Raw genomic sequence first — 21,724 nt, forward strand, 5'->3', positions numbered from 1 at the left:
ACTACATAGATACTTCAAAAGGCTTCTTAGAATAGAAGAAGGATCAAAGTAACTGCACGTTTAATGTTTTACCTCCATATTTGATTAGCAAAAAAATATTACAGAACCTCAGCATCATGAGGTGGCTCCAAGACTCTGCTTAGAGTAGTAAGATTGGCAATAAACTGTACTGACTTTTGCAAGCTCCGCAGTAATGGGTGAACCTCAGGAAAGGTGTGACAGTAGGCACAATGTGAAGTTTCAGGCAGGTAAAACTCTTTTCCCCCCCCAGCGTTTTCAGTTCTACAGCAACATGAAATGAAGAGAACTCACAGCAGCTCCCAGAACATTATCATATGCATTGCTCAAGTATGACAGTAAATTAAAGTTGGCATTATTATTTTAACATGCCAGGTGGTAAAGTCTTACAACCTGGGGTTCGGGTCAGCTGCATATCCCATGCAGTGATCCCGACTGTGGGACCAGGGCCAACACCTGCGGATGGTACCCTCTTCGACCACTCTGGTGTGTTGTGTGACCACACTGAGGTCACGCATGTCACAGTTGCAGCTGGCCAATCCAATCTAGTATCTCTCTCAGATGCTCATAGTTCTTCACTACCTTCTGTCACACCCCTTCTTCCACTGAATATTAGTGGCGTATCACTCCTTATCCACAGTAACCAACTGTGCAGATATTTTGATTCAAAAAGTTTTCATGACCTACTGATATTGAAGAACTATTCAAGACAAGGGACAAAATCCAGAGTCCAAATTAACATTTTAATATTTGATTTTCTGTTATTATTACTTATAATTGCTTCTATGTGCCCAGGGTAAACATGTCTCAAATCCAAACTCCCAAGTCCCTTTAGTAAAAGTAATTTTGAGACCCCATGTATCAGTATTAAAGCCAGTGTGTATCACAAGATTATTTTTCTCTATAATATAGCTTTTTGGAAAATGACTACACAATACATGGCTGAAATGTTCTCCAGACTTCAAAATCAATAAAGCTATTATTTCAGTGCCTGTTAATCATACAATCACAAAACACTACTGCTGAGACCATACTCAAACCATTTCACAACCCCATGGAACCTCAAAAATCATGCTGTTGTCCTTATTTTCTATCTAAATCAGAAACATATAATTTATTGAATCATTAACACTCTCCTTCCTACATTACCATAGATTTTTTTAACCAAATGTAAACCCTAATTTATTTTGCTACAATCAAACCTCACCCAGGCTCGCTGACAATTAATAAAGACAAAGTTCAGAGTAAAACTGTGTTTCCACTTCAGTGTATACCGTTAGAAAAGAGCAGTGCTTCTCTATCAGCAGTGGGCTTCAGTCCACCAAATACAGCGTCTTACTATTGAAGATGATAAAATCTGACCTTAGAACAACTTTTTCACATATTTAAAAAGAAAGAAAGCATCCCCTCAGTTAAATCATACTCTAATAAGCCTCACTTCTACCATGAATCCAAAGACATTAATCTAATTGCTAAAAGGAAAGAAAAAAGAACCTTTTTTTGAAGTGTATTAAGACATTCACCTATGTGGCCCCTGGCCTCTATAACTTTTCTGCTTCATCCACTCCCCTTCTATATAGTTTCTCTGATGCCTTGCTTAATTTACCATACTAGGGCAGAAAAAGTAACACTTTTGACTCTAGAAATCTTAGGTAACAAGGAATGAGTTTGCCCTATTCACAACTATGAGCATGAGCTATTTTTGTAAGTTATATATTCTCAACAAAAATACACCATTACAAGTCAGAGGAAAGATTAAGGGAATCAATCCTAAATCTGAGTTTTATTCTTGTTAGATACCACAAACCAGAAAAATTAAAACTGCAGTTAACAGTTTGCTTGGCAGAGCTATGACGTGTAAATAAAAACCCTGCTTCTTTACATTCAGATAAAAGTTATTTTAACAATCACAACAGTCAGTCTGGTTTTACTTCACACAAATATTAACACTAGTCTTTGCAGTGATCTTACAAAATATAAGGTATTAAATATTTTGAATCGCCAGCTACCAGTTTGTCCTGGCCTGGTAGAAATATCAGGTTTTTTGACAACTACTTTATTTAATTCTTACATGATATTACCTGTGGCCTACCCTCCTTAAATATAATTGTGCTGGGGTAAAAAACATAAAATTTTCCACCAATAAAGCCATTTTGTAAAATTATTGTGCTTAGAGGTTGAGAACAGTTACTATTTTAATTTTGAAAGCAAAACCACCAAAAAAATCAATACAGTCCTGTATTCTCTCCCCTTCTTGCCTAAATGAAACAAATACCCTTTTCCTAGCATCTCCAGCCCCTGAGTATGTAGTTCCTCATGTGTTTCAACTATGCTTGCCCTTATTCCCTTGACAGAAGGCAAACCATGTGGCATTCCACAGGGCTATTGACCATGACCGTTCTACTGTAAGAACAATGCAGGCAAAACCTTCACACTCAGACCATATTTATCTCATTTCTGTAGATACACTAGTCAATAATTACTTCAGTGGAATTACATTTCTAATTAAATACTACTACAGAATTTAAAATTACTTCAATAAAGTTAAAGCCATGGAGTCAAAGATAAGTTTAGAAGAAAAAGGAGGTATTATACATCTCTTGCTTTTCATTATCCAAAAATATTACTTTCTCTCCCTTTTCTCTCCTCAGGCAAACAGCAATACATTTTAAAAAATTTTACTTTACAGGATTTCAAAGGAAAAGTTAATATGTTCCCGATAGACAAAAAAATAGAAATATTAATACTTTATCATTTATTTTAAAACACACAAACACTCTTATTTTCTCATCGATCAAAATGCATATGCAAGTCTAACGAAGTGGTAACGATTGACAACAAGCAAGATAGGTGTGACTGAAACTGAGAAATTTCTTAAATTCTTACAGTTGCTTTCCACTGGCCTATCCTATATACAGTTTTTCTTCTCCTAATAACGTAATTTTGGGGGTATTTTTCTTTCTCTTTTTAACCATACTGTAAATACTTTAACCATACTGTAGTATTGAAAGATGTTTTATGCAGCATAGCATTTAACATCCCTGATAACTAAAGGTGGACAAACTAGGAAGCAACATACCAGTTAACATCCTGAACTCTCCTTTTGAAAGGACACCTATATTCTTCAGCTTCTTCTGACCCAAAACATTTCTAAGTCAGCATTAAGTATGTAGAATAAACATGTGTGTCCACTACAGCCTGGAATAAAACCAATCTGAACAGAATTTATCATAGGAAGGAGATCAACCCATTTGACTTTTAAGAAACAAAAAATTAAAATGAAACTTGATCATGAAATGCATTCACAGATAATAGGGAACAATGTTGATGCAAGTGACCAATCCTATGTGCAGAATCAATTTTTGGAAAATAAAGAAACTGCTCTTGTTGAATATTAAAAAGAAAAAGATAGTAAATAGAATTATATTATTCATCTATTCACAATGCTAACCTATCTCTTCTAGTAGCCATACAAACTGAAGATGAAAACCTCTAATCAGTCCCCACAATAAAGTCTTACCTAAACCAGACATTGTTAAATGCCTTGATAGGTATAAAAAGAATCAGTTATTCACTATGATCTGCAACTAAGATACCAAGTCAGTATTGTCAGTAGTATGAAAGGATTTAAATGAACTAAATGCAGACCTGCTGATTTGTCACTGGATCTCACCCTAAAGATTTTTGTTCTATAGGCTTTAAGTCAAATATAGCAATACACTACCTTCAGAGCCCCTTATTAATTGGTTGGCAAGAGAGATACAGTTTCTGAAATGACAATACAACTCTGGTAAACACAAAACTACTACTGGAAGAAGATACAAGAGTAATTCTATTTTTGCTGTGGTGTTGCTGGTGCCAGGCTATTCTTCTCAAGTAGAGAAGGATAATTAAACCTCAGAAACTCTTCTTAAAACAGTCTGTTGAAGCAGGACTTCTGCCTGCACAGGATGACAGTTACTCTCAAATGATGTCTGGGAATACTGTGGGACCTTTGCTCACCTGACCATAAACAAAAATCCTATTACAGTAAACTAAGTGTAGCTTCAACTTTTTCCATGTTGTTTAATGGAAGTCAGAAATATTCCTGGATCTGAGAAACAACATCTGCTAGCAAGAAGCCAGGATGCTTTTGAGCTTAATTTCTGACTTCACATGCAAACCAGGGTGGCAGAAAAGTCAGTATTAAAAACTCAAAACACCTCTTAATATAAAGACAATTTGAAAAAAGGTATTTGATTGGATTAAAACCGCTTCCCCTTCTCTGTACCTCTGTGACATTCCAGAAGAAATCCTAGCTACTCCAATACATGCAAAGCTGCAAAGGACCCAGCTGTCATGAGTTTGGTTCAGTTGGTTAACCCAGTTGTTTAGTGTCATTTCAGATGCCTCCAGGCACATTTATGGCAGCTATGACACAAGGTTTTTCAGAGAGATTAGTGTCCTTTAGATCAGCAGCTGAAAAAACCAAGTAAGATACCCTAGGGAACCTCAAACCCAGTTAGACACCTGTAGTTAGGCAAATGAATCAAGTCTCACTTTTCCAATAAAAGAAAAAAGATATAGGAAGGATTTGCAGGATGGTTATTTAGTTCTTGGGCAAAGGGCTGAAGGTGTGGGTTTTTGTTCTTTAACTTCAACTGACAAATGCTGCTGTAGGAGGGGAAAAAAAAAAAAAAAGAGGTGTAAGACTACATACAGACAGGGAAATTATGTTCTGTTGTTAAGTGGGCAAATCTACAAAAATGGAGTAAAACTAAATGAGCTGGATCCCAAGCTGAACAACAAGGCAATGGGACAATCTTGGTTATTTGCACTTCTGTAGCCAGGCACCTGCTTTCTCATAAATTTTAGTACTAGAATTGAAGAGGAAAAGATGAAAAGAACAGATAATACAAGAGAGGATAAGATATTGGTAGAAATTAAAGACAAGCAACACTGGAGAAGTTGTAACAAACAGACACTGGGTAGGTGAGAAAGGGAAAGGCGAAAGTGAAGGACAAATACATTAAAGTAAATTGACTGTAAACCATCACCAGTACCTGCAGGTCAAATAGGAGAAGAAAGAAGGAAATAGCCAAGTAGGAAGGTACTATGGTAATACCAGTGGAGAGGCCTAACCTAAACTCCTTTAAACCTCTGCAAGTCTGCACTTCTAAGGTCACTTTTGATGCAGAAATATACTATTTAAGACTCATACTTTCAAAAATTTCTGTCATTTACTTGCTCAAGGAAAGTCCAGAAAGTAAGGGTGTCAAAAAACCCCCAAACAACATAAGTGATAGGAAAGTGATTATTTAAAAGGGGAAAATAAGGTTGTAAACTTTGTATTCTAAGAAGAAATAAATATAATAAAAAGATTAGACTCTCTCTCGATGTTTCCCATTAGGCACATTCATCAGATAATGAACAGGCTACCTAAGGAAGAAGATTCATTACTCCTGCCACGTAAAGCAAAACTAGGCAAAACTTCAGAAGACATATTGCCCAGAAAAATCATTGGTACTTTGCATGACCCAGCAAAAAGACGCTTATCATACAGGTAATGATATCACCTAAGTATAACCTGAATTACAGCAACCAAAAAGTCCTTCCCATAGGAGCCCCAATTAAACCACAACCTGTGGTACACACAGCCATAACCTAATGGTGTGCAGAAGACTGACACATGCATTGCAGTAACCTAGTTATGAGAATCTTAACTCTGACAACAACTTGTAAAATAATTTTTACAATTGCTTTTTGGCACAATAAACAAGTGTTTAGCAAACAAATTTTCAAAGCAGCTTTTAAAAGGGTAACAGGAAGGTCAGGCTCTTCTCCATATTTATCATTTTGTTTGTTTCTAATTACTTCCATGAAGTAGAAAGCCACAGGAGTATGAAACGAACTTACTGAAAAAGTTCCATCACAGCAATAAAAGCAGATTAAATTCTGTACAGTATGTTATGAGCAATATTCTTAAGACTACTTAGGCAGCAAAACTGTAATTTCCCCCTCTACGGCCTATAACTAAAATGAGTAAGAAACTAAGAAACAGAAATCAGAAGAAAAAAAAAAAAGAAAAACTAAGGTTCAAATGAGACAAAAGCAATGTTCTTCGGGATCAAGGAAACCAAAGTGGTGGCAGTAGAACCTAGAGCTGTAATCCACTCACATAAAAACAGTGAAAAATCAGACAGAAGATGAAAATACTAGAGTTCAAGAGGCCACAGATAACAGTAGTATCACAAGGGCAACACATTGTTTAATCACCGTGAAATTCCAGATGACAGCACTCAAGGACAGAGAAGGAAGGAGGCCTCATTGACTGAAAAAGAAAATGTGAAGAGCACAGGCAAAAAAATATAAGAGTCAGGCTCTCTTAGTAGCAAAAAACTTCAGTGAAAATGGAAAACCAAACCAAAGATATTCCAGGGTTTGCTCAAACAAAATTGCAATGACCAAAGAATCAATTCTTAATGGTGTATTTAAATTACTAATATTATTCAATAAAGACTATTACAGTTTAGAACTCTGCATACCCTGACAATTTCATCTGCCTTGATGTTTTAGCAAGGAAGACCAATATGACTGCAAAAGTTACAAAACACTTCACCTCAGTATACACAAATACTTCTCGCAGAAAGGATAATTAACTTTACTCAGCAGATACAGCTGTCCAGTTAGCAATAAAGGACAGCTCTGCATACCTTTTAGAATTAAGTTTTGTCCTTGGAATACAGATTCAACCTCTTAGAGGATATTACAGACAGTCTTCTTGGAGTTAAAACTCCTATTAAGAGCTTTGAAAAATTCAAACAAAGCAAAGCACTGAGCTTAACATAGCAGCATTGAGTGCTGGATGAACTAATAAAAAAAATACAGCTGTCTCAGATTTTAATTGACAGTCTAGCAAGAGTAGGCTCAAGTTTTCCAACCATTCTGGCCGTGTAAACACAAAATTTATGGTTTCCCTTATGAAGAAAATAAAGTAAAAATGTGTCTCTGAAAGCACCATTTAAAAATTTCTGAAGTGTGATGGAAGACAACTAGTATGACAAGCTAATTTATCTCCAATGCTGACATAATACTTTCTCCAGTATAAAACTGTGGGTATCTCCAAGGTCTCCAAGGCTCCTGGCTTCAGCTGAGTAACTATTCAGTACATAACATTCCAGCAGCATAAAAAAATACATGCAAGAGTAAGATAAACATGACATCTGAAAAAAACCCTACTAAATAGCTAACTGGATCTCAAGAAAATGTATTTAAATTATCAACAAACCATTCTTAACTCACAGGATGTTTGATCTTATTGAAGCTATCAAAATAATTATTTTACGCTACAGGTAGTCAGCCATTGCATTGCCTGCAAGTACACTTTCCCCTTTTGCAAAAAACAGAGAACTTCCTGGTCTTTTGGAAAACAGGACTGTGACTATGCAGTTATACTTCTCTAAAGTAGCATACCAACAGTGTTCAACACACTAGGATTCATATTAGGATATTTGTGCAGTGGCAGCGGTTATGATTGATGGTATGTAAAGATCTGATCTGTTGCAAAGAGGATGTAACACAAACCACAAAGGAACTACACACTTCAGCCTGTATTGGGCACCACATAATGAAGACCATACACTGGAGATCTGAACATTTTCAGACAATCTTTATATTCTGGCAGATTTTGCAACCTTCCTTTGCAGAAATATTCTGCCCTTGAAAGATAACATAACTAGCAACAGCCTACAACAAAGTATCTACAAATTTCTGGTCGCACACCATGGCTGTCTTCCCCTGCCATCATTACAGATCTAAACACAAAGTTATTAAAGCTTTCTTGAATCTGCTCACATCACTATTTAATCCACATGCTGCGAGACCGAACAATGCACAGCATTTTCAAACACGTAATGCTGAAATGCAGAGAATTATTATTACTTGAATTCTCTGCTATTATTAGGTACCTCTGGAAAAGATACACTTATTTACACCACTTTCAGTTGGTCATGTTAAAATATATAGCATAGTTAAATTGTGTGGTTTGGGTTTTATGAAGGTGGAGAAGAGCACTAACACTATAGTAGTTTTGTTTGAATTGCTTATGTGATATTCAAAATATAAGAACTGAGGAAGGGAGGGAAAGAGAAAAAGCAGATTTCTCAATACTGAAGTTTAATGTATAGTCCATAATCATATTTCTAGGTACTTTAGTGGGGCTACAGTCATTTAGTATGTTATCATAGGCTTGCATATGGGCATTTTCATGTACTAAATCTCCTTTACACATCAGAAACAATTCTAGCCTCTACTTAAAAACAAAGACTTAAAGCTCTCAGAATGTATTAATAGGGCCCTGTATGGTAATAAATGGGAGCGTTACTACAGTCCCACTGGAGCAATGTCATCCAATGTTCTTTTCACTGCATCTTCATCGTAGCCATCAAACAAGTCTCAAGTAGAATGTACTACACATTGCGGGACACATCAAGATTCAACAGGTCGAGTCTGCTACACATCATCACAGTTTTTTAAAAATAAAAGTTTAAATAAGGTCAAAAAAAAAAATCTACCTGGCTTCATACAATATGAAAATTACTTACTGAAAATTCTGAATAAATGCACAGCCACATCTTTTTTTCTTTGTTTCTTAAAATAATTGCTAGCTAGGACTTGACATTTTTATCTTTTGGAAGAGAATGATTAGTAAGGCTCTTGAGCCATGATTTCCTACTTTTAGAATAGATAAAATAGTCATAGTTGACTGATACATAAGCTTAGCTCCTTCTTGTGAAGACATGAGCAAACTTCCAGACCAACTTCTGGGAATGACAACTTTCCTTATAGGTGCCAAATGGAAGCTTTAAAGTACTTCTAATGATAAGAAGTTTAATTGTGTTGATTTCTGTTCATAAATAAGAAGGGCTTCCAGTCCACTACATAATGACAAGCAAAACTACTACATAAGAAATACAACATTCTTAATATCTAAATTGTCTGGGAGAGCTATAGCATGAATCTGATGCAGCCTAAAGGGATACTATCAAAGCAGTAAGTGTTTTAGATGTTTAACATTTCTGTTGACACTAAGCATTACTCCTCCAGTCAGCATGTTTTCACAGACTCACAGGACAGCTGATGTTGGACAGGACCTCTGGAGACTGCCTAGTTCAATCCCTCAGCTCACATCAGGGTCAACAAGAGCAGACTGCTAAGGTCCAGTTGGGTTCTGAGTACCTCCACGGATGGATATATAGAAGCTACACAAGCTCTGAGCACAACCTATTCCACTGTCTGACCACACCTGCAAAAAAGGCTTTTTATTACATTTAAATGGAATTTTCTCTATTTCAGTTTGTGACAATTTCCCTTCAGTGAGCACCACTAAGACGAGCCTGGCTCCATCATCTTCATTCCTCCCCATCAGGTATTTATACACATTGATAAGTTTTGCCCTGAGCCTTCTTGATAAGTCTCAACTCTCTTGGCCTCTCCTTCTACAACAGATGCTCCAGTCCCTCAATCGTCTTTGTCATCTTCTGCTGGACTTATTCCAATATGCCCATGCCTTTCTGGTACTAGGTAGACCAGAACTGGACATGGTACTCCAGCTGTGGTTTCACCAGTGCTGCCCTAAATCTAAAGTTGTCAAGATTTAAATTTTACTTTATCTGAAATTCTTCATGCTCTCTCATATTTCGGTTGTTAGAGAAAAAACAACACAACTTTACAATTTTTCAGCAAGAGTTTAGATATCTGATTTTTACATTTTAAAAACATATAAAAGTAAATTTGACTCTAATTCTTTGAAACAAAACACAGACTAATTGGCATGGCACCAAATGAGCTAGCTATCTACAGATCTTCCGAGGTTAAGAAGGATTTAACCATACTACTAAACCAGAAAAAACAAAGTCACATCTCTCTAATCTGGTCAATTATACCAGTTATTGTTTAGAGATACCTAATAAAATAACAGAATGACTTATTTTATTGGAGCTTAATAAAGAATTCTTCCTAAAAGAGAAAGAAACAACACAAAGCATATACAAATCAAAAGCGAGTGTAAAAATGGTCACAAGATTGTCTTACTCATAACATTTTATTAGAAATACTGGAGGTGGGGGCTTGTGACTTTTGGCTTTTAGGATATATGTTTTCAAATTTGTAATATCAAGGAATGCTGTAAGCTTATCTTCAAAATTAAGATATTCTTACAGTTGTGTGTTCCCAGAGCTGAAGCTTTAAGAAAAAATAACAAACACAGGTATCTCAAAACTCATAAAATTAGACAGACACACTGGAAAGCTAAAGCGATATACAACACTGAAAGAAAGGCCAAGATGCAATAGCAATGGTTTTTAACTTACATTTGAGTGTTTCTCCAGCATATGGGATATGTAGCTTAAACCGATCACAGCTAGGTCCAGGGGTCAAGGATGTGCAGCTAAAAATGAAGATAAGAGAAGAATGTGCTAAGCCGTTACAGATGGTAGCAGACGCTAACATTATTCTACAGAGTACAAACGACTGACATAATAAAGATGTTGTGAATACTAGAAATGTTCATCCTTACAATTCTGGGAAAGAGGAAAAGGTGGGAAAGATGCAGGAGGCCCATTCTCTTTTGATCAGCAGTTCTCACAACAGCATAAGAAACTTTAGGTTCTGTGCCAACTACCTTCTTTCCCATTTTAACACAGAAAATATACACATAAAATGCCCTGGTTTGAATGTGTTATTAGAATAATATCAATTAGTCAGTCAAAGCTATTAAATTCTCTTATTTTGTATACAATTTTGCAGGTCACAACTCTCTACCTATGCCACAATAACATAGTTACATACTCCCTATCCCTGCCATCCAGATACCTGGGATGAATCTTAGTTTTAATACATCAACATTCAGTCATTTTTACAAGTTTCAACCTATAATCTTTCCCCTGTGGAAAAACCTCACATTAAACCTCCAGGTGAGCAAGTGTCAGAATCAGATATTTGAGGCTATGACAACTGAGCATGTATATTCATGATCTGTGACTATTTCTTATCTCCTGTTTATCTGGAACACCATAACAGCAGTTTGGGTCTCAGGGTGATGAACGAGCTTTTATGAACACAAAAGTCACTGAAAAACTGTTCAGTGTCTAGGCCAGAGATGACCAACTTTTTCCCATCTTTTATGTCATGTACCAAAATCTTTGCATAACTAAGAACCAAAAATCTCAGCTGCAAAAGAAGAAACAGTGACACAAATTGTTTCACTGGCAGGAACGGTCCCTGCAGCTCACAACTGTGGGCTGGCGGGCATATGACAGGTCTCTGTAGAAAAAATACTGGAAGCCCTTAGCAGTTCATTGCTTTCCATATCTAAGGATCCTGATAACCCAGAAGTCTTCTTGCCAGACTAATATAATTAAGAATTGTTTATAGCCCCAGGACAAGAGCTACACTTGTTGCAAGCCACTTCAAGCTCAAAGCTAGACTGGCCAACTCTAGACAAAACATTGAAAATAAGGTAGACAAAGGTAAAAATAACTTACCTAAGCTCATGTATCAGATCACTGGTAGAGCTCTAATACAAACCATTGGCAATATAATGAAACAAAAGTCATTTACTGGGTCATACACACAGTCAAAAGCAAAAAGATGGAAGGCCACAAAATACAAAAATTCTAATCCTACCTTAGCAGAAACAACACAGTAAGTCCTGCGGTTGTCTTATCATGGAACAAGCATCAGGACAAACAGGGCAATGTTAATTCTCACTAAGACACTAAAAATGCTTCAGAAAGCCATTTGTCTCAGATGCTGACTCTACAGTCTCTTTGCTCTTTACACTTGCAAGTTAAGGAAACCACGTGCGTTAACTTCAGATTGTTTTTATTCAGTGAGCTACATTTACTATTTAATCAAATTTGTGCCCACATGTATCTTCATCAAAAAGAAGCAACCACAGAACTACAAATCAATTAAGTTTCCACAAAAATACTAGAAAACGCAAGCAGACCACTTGTGTGCACCTAGAATCTAACACAGATGCAATTAACAGCCTACATGGATTCAGCAAGAATACACTATGTTTTTTCAGTATCATTACAGAAAATCAGTAACTGTCCTTGCAAATAAAATGGAAGCAACAGATGTCCTATCTTAATTTTAGAAAGGTTTTTGTAATGTTGTGTGAGAGCACCATGCAAAACAATCTACAGAAACTTAACTTAGATGCAGCTATTATCAGATGTGTGCAGAGCTGACTAGAAAGCAAGTTTCAAAAAGGATTAGTTCACAACTTGCTTAATCCACGAAGGAAGCACTGAGCGGCTTTTCTTCCAGTAGAATACTATTTCGTATTTCATTGAAAGACTAATGATGGAAAAGAGATGACGTTTATTAAACCTGTTGATGATGCCAACACGAAAGGGAACGCAGCGTGCTGGACAACAGGACCAGAGTTGAAAAAAATCTTTGATTTAATGGACTGTACCACTTTTTGAATTACATCTGGATATGGTTTGGCAAGACCAGCAGGCATCACCACCCTCACTGGGAGTAAAATCAGCTTGAGAATATGAAAGATTGGAGCTCTACTGCAACAGAAACAAGATAATATAATTTTTTCAAAGATGCCATTCTTTTAGTAGGTAAGAACAGCAAAATAGGAGTGCCCATTGTTAGGGTGTTTTAATGGCTGTGGATGAATTTAACAGCTCTAGATATGAAAGTATTATTATCTGTTTTCAAGTCATTTCTAAGGCTTACATCACGTAAGGCCGATTCTAGGAAGCATAGAAAAACAAAAAAGCAACACAAAAAAAATGCTTTGCAACTTCCAAAATTTCTCTGCAACATCAGTTAATACTTAATGGCAGTTTCTTTCAAAGTATCACAGGTCACAGTCTGAGGCACATTTTTCAAATGCCATCAAAATAACATTGTTGCTAGTTTTTCAACAGACAGAAAAATTTCTGATCCTGCAAATACCCTACACAATCTTTTCTTTTAGCACAATGGGCCATTTGAAAATACTTAGGGAAAGTAAAATATTCTTTAACATTAAAATAAAAGCCTGGATTAATGATAAAGGCCCCTAAAAGCAATATTAAGTACTTTTCCTAGATTATTATATTTCACAAGAGATGTTTTTTAATTTTACTGGTCTAGAAGTGATGGAAAGTGACAATATTCAGAGCCTTTTTATTTTTCTGGCCAAATTACTCTGGCTAGTCTGCACAAGAGGCTTCAATAACTGCAATAGGCTAAGCAACCAAGCAAAAATCTTACATACATCCATTTAAAAGGACACAGTTACTTTTCACTATAAACAGTAGAACAAAACTCCTGTGGTAAATCAAAACTTTGGTCCATCTAGAGGTCTATGTGTGACCTTATTCAGCAGAGTGTCACAGATAACGGCCTGGCTATGGACATCATCTCCTCCTTGAATTTCATTAAAACACAGAACCTCTCTCTCATAATTACAAACATGCCCCACCCAGAATCTTGGCCTCCATCTTCTCCAAAATGTAAGATTTTATATGTGATGATCCTTTTACTCAACATGGTCCACACAAAAGCCACACTGAAAAGGAGTAACTTGTAACAAGGCCTTTTAAAGATTATTTGTTGTCCTGTCTTCATAGGGAACTGGTGTTGAAGAAGCTGACTCCATCTCATGACGAATGGATGTGCTACCTGCTTCTTCATTAATGGAAAAATATTACACTGGTTTGCATCTTCATCTAAATAGTCAATATTTTACACAGGAAAGTCATGGAAGCAAGAATTAATGCTCTGATGCTCAGAGCAGTGATATGAATTAGTCTTCATAAGATGATTAATGCTATACCACAAGATCTCCCATATGGTTTCCCTACTAAAATATCAAAGAATCATCAACTTGACAAGTTTCCGGGATAAAGGAATATCCTTGAATGTATCACTTAAAATTATGCTGCCCTATTCAAAGTAGCTGTGCTGAGACCTAGAGTTGGAATCTGGTAAACAGAATCAAGTATGCAAGAAACCATAGCTGAATACAAACTCTTCTATTTCTCAGCAGATTTTAGCTAAATTCCTTGAGCAAATGCAGCAGATTAAACTTGAATTGAGATACTTTACAACCTTGAGAAATATGTATTCCAAGTAGCAGACAAGTAGGCCATTAAGTTGTTGAGTGTTTGATGCATCTTGCAGTTGGAATTGTCTGTGACCTGTTGGGAAAAGGTTTCTTTCACAGTAAATAAAACATACATAAACTAAACCAGTTCTTATTCAAAGAAAAAGTCCCTGTCAGCACCAGATGCTTAACTGGAAGTGTTCAAAATTCTTTACCAGCCACAAAAGGAAAGATTATCCAAGAGAAAAAAGAGCAAAGAAAAAAAACATGATCTGGAAAGTCACTCAGTTTTGCTGCTTGGAATAATGTATCAGCCTATAATGATAGATATAGTAGAAACATTTTTCTGCAAAATTAATCCTTCTTCCCAGAGTTTCTAAAAGTCTCTAGAAAGGCAGTCCTAGTTGAGCTTAACATCGAGGTTTTCTCTTATACCAATGTATTTGTTATTAACTATTCTGTTTAATTGACTCTTCTTCTGTTTTAAGTTAAAAAAAAAAAAAAATCCTTTCCTTCTGATCCACTTTGATATTTTATAGGATTGAAGCCATGATGATAAGGAGAACTGTGATAGCCCTAGGTTTCAACATGTTCATCCTATCAACTAGTCTTCTACAACCACCACTTGAAAGTATTCCTAAGACAAGCAGTTTTAAATTATTTGGGCTCTGGGAAGATTTTATCCAAAAATAAGTTCTGTTCCAGCTGAAAGGGTCACAACAAAACAAGAGCCCAAGATGAGTCATTATTCTATCCAAAGAATTTAAAACAAAACAAAACAAAACCACCAACACCCCCTCCCCCAAACCCACCTCTTTATATCCCAAGCTTCCAGTCTGAGGCTCATTTTTTATACCACTCCTAAAAATCTGCTGCTTCAAATCATGTAAATCCATAGCAAACACCCAGCAATGCTAACAGAAATACAATAGCTCTACTGAAAAATATACAATCTCCTTTTTATTTCTTCTTTTTATTTATTTTGTGGTAAAGATATATGCCCCAATATTCGTATCAGATTTGTTTGATCAAATTTCCTGATTAAAAAAACGTATGTGATGTGTTTAGTTATTTTACCTTCTTAGATCATACAGAAGCTTTAGCATCTTTACTATCTGAAGACATCATCGATGAACTATACTGTACAATAGCAAAGAAAAATTAGACTAAGAATTTTAGCCTCTATAATTTCAGGAAATTAATGTTGAGACTGTCTAACCCGAACAGACAGAGATGCAAAAGCTTCTTTAAGTTCACGGTGCTTAGGCTGCTACACTTGCTGTTCTCGAGGATCAGTACTTTTTGGATAATGGACAACTTTTTTCGTTGTTGTAAAGGCCAAGAAAGCTTCATACAACATTAGAGATACGTTGATGGTGAACACTGCTAAAAAACAGCACACACACAAACAGAAAGTAAGTTCTGACCACTGGCTGTATTCCCAGCTCTGGTATACCTAGTATATGCTTCTAATTGTTCCTATATATGTCATATAAAGATATTCTTAGGGAAAATGAGGTCAAGTTCCTTTCATATCACATGAGGCTAAAGAAGAAAATGAGTATTATTTTAGTAATGATGAGATACAATTCAGTCAGGGGCTGAGAGGCTGAAGATTGTGTCAGCAAGAGTCAAACATAATTCAGAGGCAAAGGTAAATCCCTTGTTACTAATAAGTGGTGGCAAACTCAAAACTCCACCCAAAACTTTTGTTGCGGCATTTGCTTAGAAAAACACCTTAATGTTAAACTCAAGTAGAACAGCCTTTGTCAATGCCTTTAGATTCTTCTTTCTTCCCATTTTTGTAACTGGAAATCTGTGCCAGTGTTCCTTAAAGATACAATATTTCATCCAATTTAATTAAGAATTAATTGCAGAGTTTACAACAGATGGGTAAGTCATCTACAGAGGAATTAAGAATAATTAAAGTGTATAGAGTGGGGAAGAGAGTGGAAGGAAGGCCAGCAGGTGACAAGTTTTTTGCAAAGATAAGGAAACAGAAAAATAGTGAAAATCACATTTCAGAGAGCTGACACTAAGGCTGGAAACCTCTATCATACTGCAGCTCCCTGAAACAGTACACAAAGCTTTACAGGCTCCCAGAGGCCTGCAAATACACAAGAACAGTACTGAGCAGCTGCTGCTGAAAATCAACAGATCCAACCAAAATTCTGTCAATCAGGCAAAATTTGAAATGGGAGAGATGGGCTAGTCAACCAATTTTCACATTCAGCTCTCCTTCTTCATACAGACAGATGTATTACACGTGAGAAAGAGTGACTTGCAAATAGAAGACACACACCACTGCCTTTGGGAAATAAAAATCCAATTAGTGTTCACTACTTACATACATATTTTAATTAAAATATTAAAATCTGAAAGCCAATTGATAATTATTCCAAAGAACTTTCCAATAAACTAACTCACTGTTTTCATAAAAAACTCACTTGCACCCTAGCTAGTTTCTTCAAACTTAGTATAAAATTAAACTACTTTTGGTTTTGTAAACCAAAGTTTAAGACTACTTTTGGTATTGCAGTACAGACGATGATGGTTTTGAGTCTTGTTAGTATGGATGATAGTCCCTAATTGCAACAGCATTTCAATCCATAGTTATGAACTGGGAAATTCCAAGATGTGTCCAGATATGTCAACTATATTCCCAACAAAACATTCATCTACTGTAAGTACTGATTTTCTTTCACGTACATATTTATGTTTTCTGGTATGAAGTTCACCATACTAATTGGAACTTTTAGAAAGGAGTGGGATGCTAGGCAGAACACATAGCCTAGGAAATCAACCCCTCACTTCGCTTCTGCACCCATAAGCAGATTTGCATTTTTAAAAAAGTAAAGTTCAAATAACTATTTAAAATTAATTCAGCTGCAAGCAACTTGCTTTCACTAGAAACACCATACAAAAGCATCTAATGACTACAGTCATTAGTAAAATAAATATAGCAGCTGTATGTTAACAAAAAAATGTAGATTTTCTTAGTATGAGTGAGAGTGTGCCAAAGCAGATGTTGCAGGTGGGGAGAACTCTGGGCCTGCTTCAAGAACTGCAAATCTCATTTACATATGCCCTGATCTCAGGCAGGTGTCCTGCAGTCTCCCAAAGTACAGCCACCCCTGCTGAGGCTGACATTCAGCCCAGCTTTTATGAGAGAAACAGAAGAAGCACACATATATATTTTTTTAATAATCTCAGTGAACTTCTACGTTAAATGAAAGCATATACAAACACCCTATCATTAAGGGGTTTTTTAGCATCACAAACTCCCTATTCATTTAGCCTAGGAAGGCTGATTTTAGAACTGCTTTCTTCCAGTCACAATAGTAGGATGTGTTGGAAAGGGCCAACAAAAAGGAGTATGAACACAGAGCTGATAGCCAGCACCATATCTAATATACTTGTAAGCGTACTTGAAAAAACAGCTCTGAGGATAGGCTATCTCAAGTTTAATTTGTAAAATCCCTACAATTTAGGGTAGGAGTTCATTATTACTGGGTCTCAAGCTAATTATAACAGAAATTAAGAAAAATAATTAACAACTGACAAATGAAATTTTCAACAGAACATGCTTGTAAAAAAATCTTTCATAATCAAACTGATTACCTCTGTAAGCAAGATCTTTTATACATATATGCAATCACCTGTAACTCCCTTTGAAAACTACACATGGCACAAATACTGCCCAAAAGAATAAAAAAGAAACAGAAAATTGAAATTTTAATGAAGGAGCGATAGAAAAATGAACAGAAACAAGAACATTGCAATGGTGTAACACTTGTAAGTGCACACTCCAGTAGACTATGTTTTGATAAACTAGTGAATTCACATTATAATAAACTACATTTCTGTCACATGTTCAGTCAAGGAAAGTCATTCTAAGATCAGCTGTACCCCAAGTCCTTGGAACTCATAAGCAAAGTTTCAGAGAAGAGTGTTTGAGAGTGGCAGACTCATCCTTCGGATTTACTTCATCTCCTTTCTCTCCTGTCAGATTCAAAGTCCTGTTTCATATTTTCACATTTACTGTCATTTGATTACGTATTACTTTGCAATGAGTTGGAACCCAATAATCTCTCACATTCTACTTCTACTGTTCACTAATGTGAATTCAGTTTCTGAAATAAGAAAAAAGAAAATCAGACAGGGAACATTTTTGCTTTTAGATTACTCTAAAAGAGTACCATTCTTTGCCAAGTATGAAATTACAGTCTACCACCTGGAGTTTCAGATCCTTTCAGTGTTCACAGAAAGAGCATATTCATACAGAAAGTCACAAAAGCCAAGCTATTATAAACAGAGGTTTTGATAAGTCATTTAGCTTTGCTCCCTATACTGCCTGTAGTAGCCATAAAGACTTCCAACTTATTTTCCAAGTAATTTATTTCACACCACAGAACTGTTTAGTTTATTGGAAAATGCAATTAATTGCTATCAGGAAAAAAAACATAAGAACTGACTATCTGAAACAGAGCAACAGGTGTGTCACATTTTTGGTTTAGAAATATCATTTCAGTGATGCATAGAATTATGGGGGGTTTTTTAGGAAATTGTAATTTTAGTGATTTTTATATTTGGCTTTTTTTTTTAGCTCTTCTCCATAATGGAATTCTACAATTTCCTTTCATTAACTCAGTTTCATTGGAATTCTTTTATCTTACATATCTTACTCAGTCCTAGTGGTCTAATTTTGTTCTTTTATCCATATACCACAGGTTACAAAGAAAAGAACCTGGGGCCTACACTGCGGAGTGGTTTGCCTCAGGCATATCAATTCCCTTCTCTCAGGAAAGACAAAATAAGTGTGTTCCCTTTTACCAACTTTTACTTTCCTACGGATTACTTAGGAGGTTTACCTTTACCTCAAGGACTGAATTCGGTTTCTTCAATAAAAATACCAATTTCAAGAGCAAACAAAACTCTGTTCACTTACAAATGCAGCTCTAAGTATTCTTTTCAGATGCTCACTTCCAGTTAGGTAATATTTGCTTCAAGGTATGTCTAGTGCAGTGCCAAGTAAATGCCTAAGCTAAGTATCTCAAGAAACAGATTAAAATAGCTCAGGCATAGCATTGCATTGGCGTGGTTATTCTGTTTCCAGTTGAATTTGAGATATTAAACCCACACTGTGAATTCAGTGCTGGACAGAGTTACCTGAACGGTCAGAAAAATTAATTTCTCCATAAGTCAAAAGAAAGAGCACCATGACTGATGGTTCAAGAGATCCCAAAGCATTTATAAGGGTTCATTTAAAAGGGCAGCAACAGAGAGATGTCAGCTTAAGCACCAACAGAAGAGACTCTTATGACAACGAATCTTCCCTTTGAAATTTTTTACGCACTCACATAGTGATGAATACATTACAAGAAAAGGCCTGTAGAGTTTCTGATTTCCAACACTATTAGATAATGTCTGTGTAGTTAGAATATAGTGTACAGATTCCACTTTCAAAAATAGTTTGCTTCCTTTATTATCACTGACTCAGAGAAGTAGTTTACAGAGGTATTCCCATTGATTTCTGTTTGCTGTGATATAAATGTTGCAGAATCAGACCTTCAATGCTGTTGCATACCCGTCTGTCAAGATCAAGCCTGTGATCACCTCCTATGCTTTTAAAGCCCCTGAAGTCATCCAACAATGACTGCAACAAACACGGTAAAACAAAAAATCATAATCTTCTGCCTGAGCTTGTACACTTGTAATGTACAAGTGTACATTAGCTATTTAATTTTATGCCATGTATGTGTATATGTGTATGAGATAGTCAGGCATACATGAAGTATAATACCGTACGTAAAGCTGGAAAAATTTACCAGCCAGCTATCCAGCAATATATTCTTCTCTATTCAGCAGAAAACCAAAAAAATTCGAAGTCAGTTGTTCTCAGATGCTGGTGAAATGTAATATGCATCCAAGGTCCCTGGTATATCTGTCCAGCTTACATTAAGTGAATGCTGCATCTGTGTGATGCAAGGGTTTGGAAAAGGGGGAAAAGTGGACCACGTACCAAATTAATAGATTTTTAATTATCTTTACGATGAAAAATAAAGTCTTAGGAAGTTTTTCTCCTGCAGTGATGCACAATGTAAAGAAATAAGACAGAGATCTGTTACAATAGCAGAAAAGCCTAGGCAGAGACCTACAATATATTGACGTAAGTTCTGGCTTTCAAGAAGTGTTCAGTGAGTTACCAAGGTACAGACAGCCAAAACATACATTTAAATACCTTGCTAAGGTACATCTTTCCAACTGTATTTGGCATGTGCTAGTACTACACCATGTGAAGCTCTCTTTAAACAAATTAGAAAAGAAACAGTTGGCACCTGTATCAAATAGCTTCTTCTCATTTTTATTAAAGCATAAAGCTTGTAGACATGACATTCAGTTTTTCAAGGTCAGACAAGGGAAATTCACTCACTGTCCCAGTCTAAAAATACCAGTAAAGACATACTGCGCACTATTTAAATTGAACAAATTTTAGGAAAATGTATGTAGTCTTTCAAACTAGAGTGCAAGTTACTGCAATTATCTCATATTACCTTCACTTTTTAAAATCCTTTCTTTACTCATAGCACTTGAAACTGACAAACATACACTTTTGTTCTGAACAACTTCAAGCACCTTGTTTAAAATTGGTGTAAAAAAAATGCCAAACTTTGTGCAGAGTATTTACAAAACCATTGCCAAATGTATGCACTACAGTTAGATCTTTATCAGTCAGGTATTTTGCTTTTGTTTTTTCAACATTCAGAAAGAAATGCAGGAGAGCACAATCTTTGAGACAATCCGTCTTTTTGGACTAGCCCAGAAAAAGTGCTGTTTGCAGTTCCAAGTGCTGTTCCGGCTGTCCCATCAGAGATTCAGCCTGTTAAATTTTGCTTGAGTGACAAAAAACTACTAGTAATAAGATTCTTTGTAGTGAAGAAATATTTGTTATCTGAAACTGGAATGAAATGACCTACTCTGTGCAAAAGTAATAGCTTGTGACTTATTCAATACAGCAGTAAAGGACTCACAAGACCATACCTCTCCTGGAAACTGCCCCATCCTTTCAAATACACATTTTACTCAGAACATAATTATCTTTTAAAACAGGTTTTCTTAGTAATTGTGTTCAGAAGAGTCAGACTTGGTAAACTTCATACATAAACAGAATGCCTGTTAAAAAAAACTACCTACAGATATCAATGTGAATGATGGAATGTGAACCTTCCTCAAGTAACTGAGGCAGAATCTTTCAATTTAAATTAATCAAAAGCAAAAGATCATGCAAAAGCTTTAAGTAGCCATAACAGTGTTGTAATAGTATTTCACAGTTAAAAAATGACATTTTTTCATTAAATATATAAAAATGCATATTTACTTTAAAAAGGGAAATGCCCAAAAGAAAGGGAAATACCAAAGCATATTGCAGTCTACTTGGTAACACAAAAAAAAGTAAATCATCACTGCTCACTAGGAAGCAGGGCAATAAAGTTGCAGATATCTTATTATAGCTTGATAGTAAATTTCTATGTTAAAATCTACTCCAGATAGTACTACATTCTTTTGACCACTCTTCATATAGGTTTCTTTCAGTATAAGTAATTGTAA

General features: G+C 35.9%; 1 protein-coding gene across 2 annotated transcripts in view; it reads right to left on the minus strand.

Annotated features, from left to right (window-relative positions):
• The window catches only part of BABAM2 (BRISC and BRCA1 A complex member 2), a 174,149-nt gene that overhangs the window by 143,507 nt on the left and 8,918 nt on the right, over positions 1 to 21,724 (minus strand). For both annotated transcript variants that reach the window (XM_042789267.1, XM_042789266.1), the window contains exon 3: positions 10,368 to 10,444. In XM_042789267.1, coding sequence (XP_042645201.1) covers positions 10,368 to 10,444 — 77 coding nt within the window. The remainder of the gene's footprint in view (positions 1 to 10,367; positions 10,445 to 21,724) is intronic.

The sequence above is a fragment of the Tyto alba genome, unplaced genomic scaffold (genome assembly GCF_018691265.1).
Source record: "Tyto alba isolate M040663 unplaced genomic scaffold, T.alba_DEE_v4.0 Super-Scaffold_16, whole genome shotgun sequence".
Lineage (NCBI taxonomy): Eukaryota > Metazoa > Chordata > Aves > Strigiformes > Tytonidae > Tyto > Tyto alba.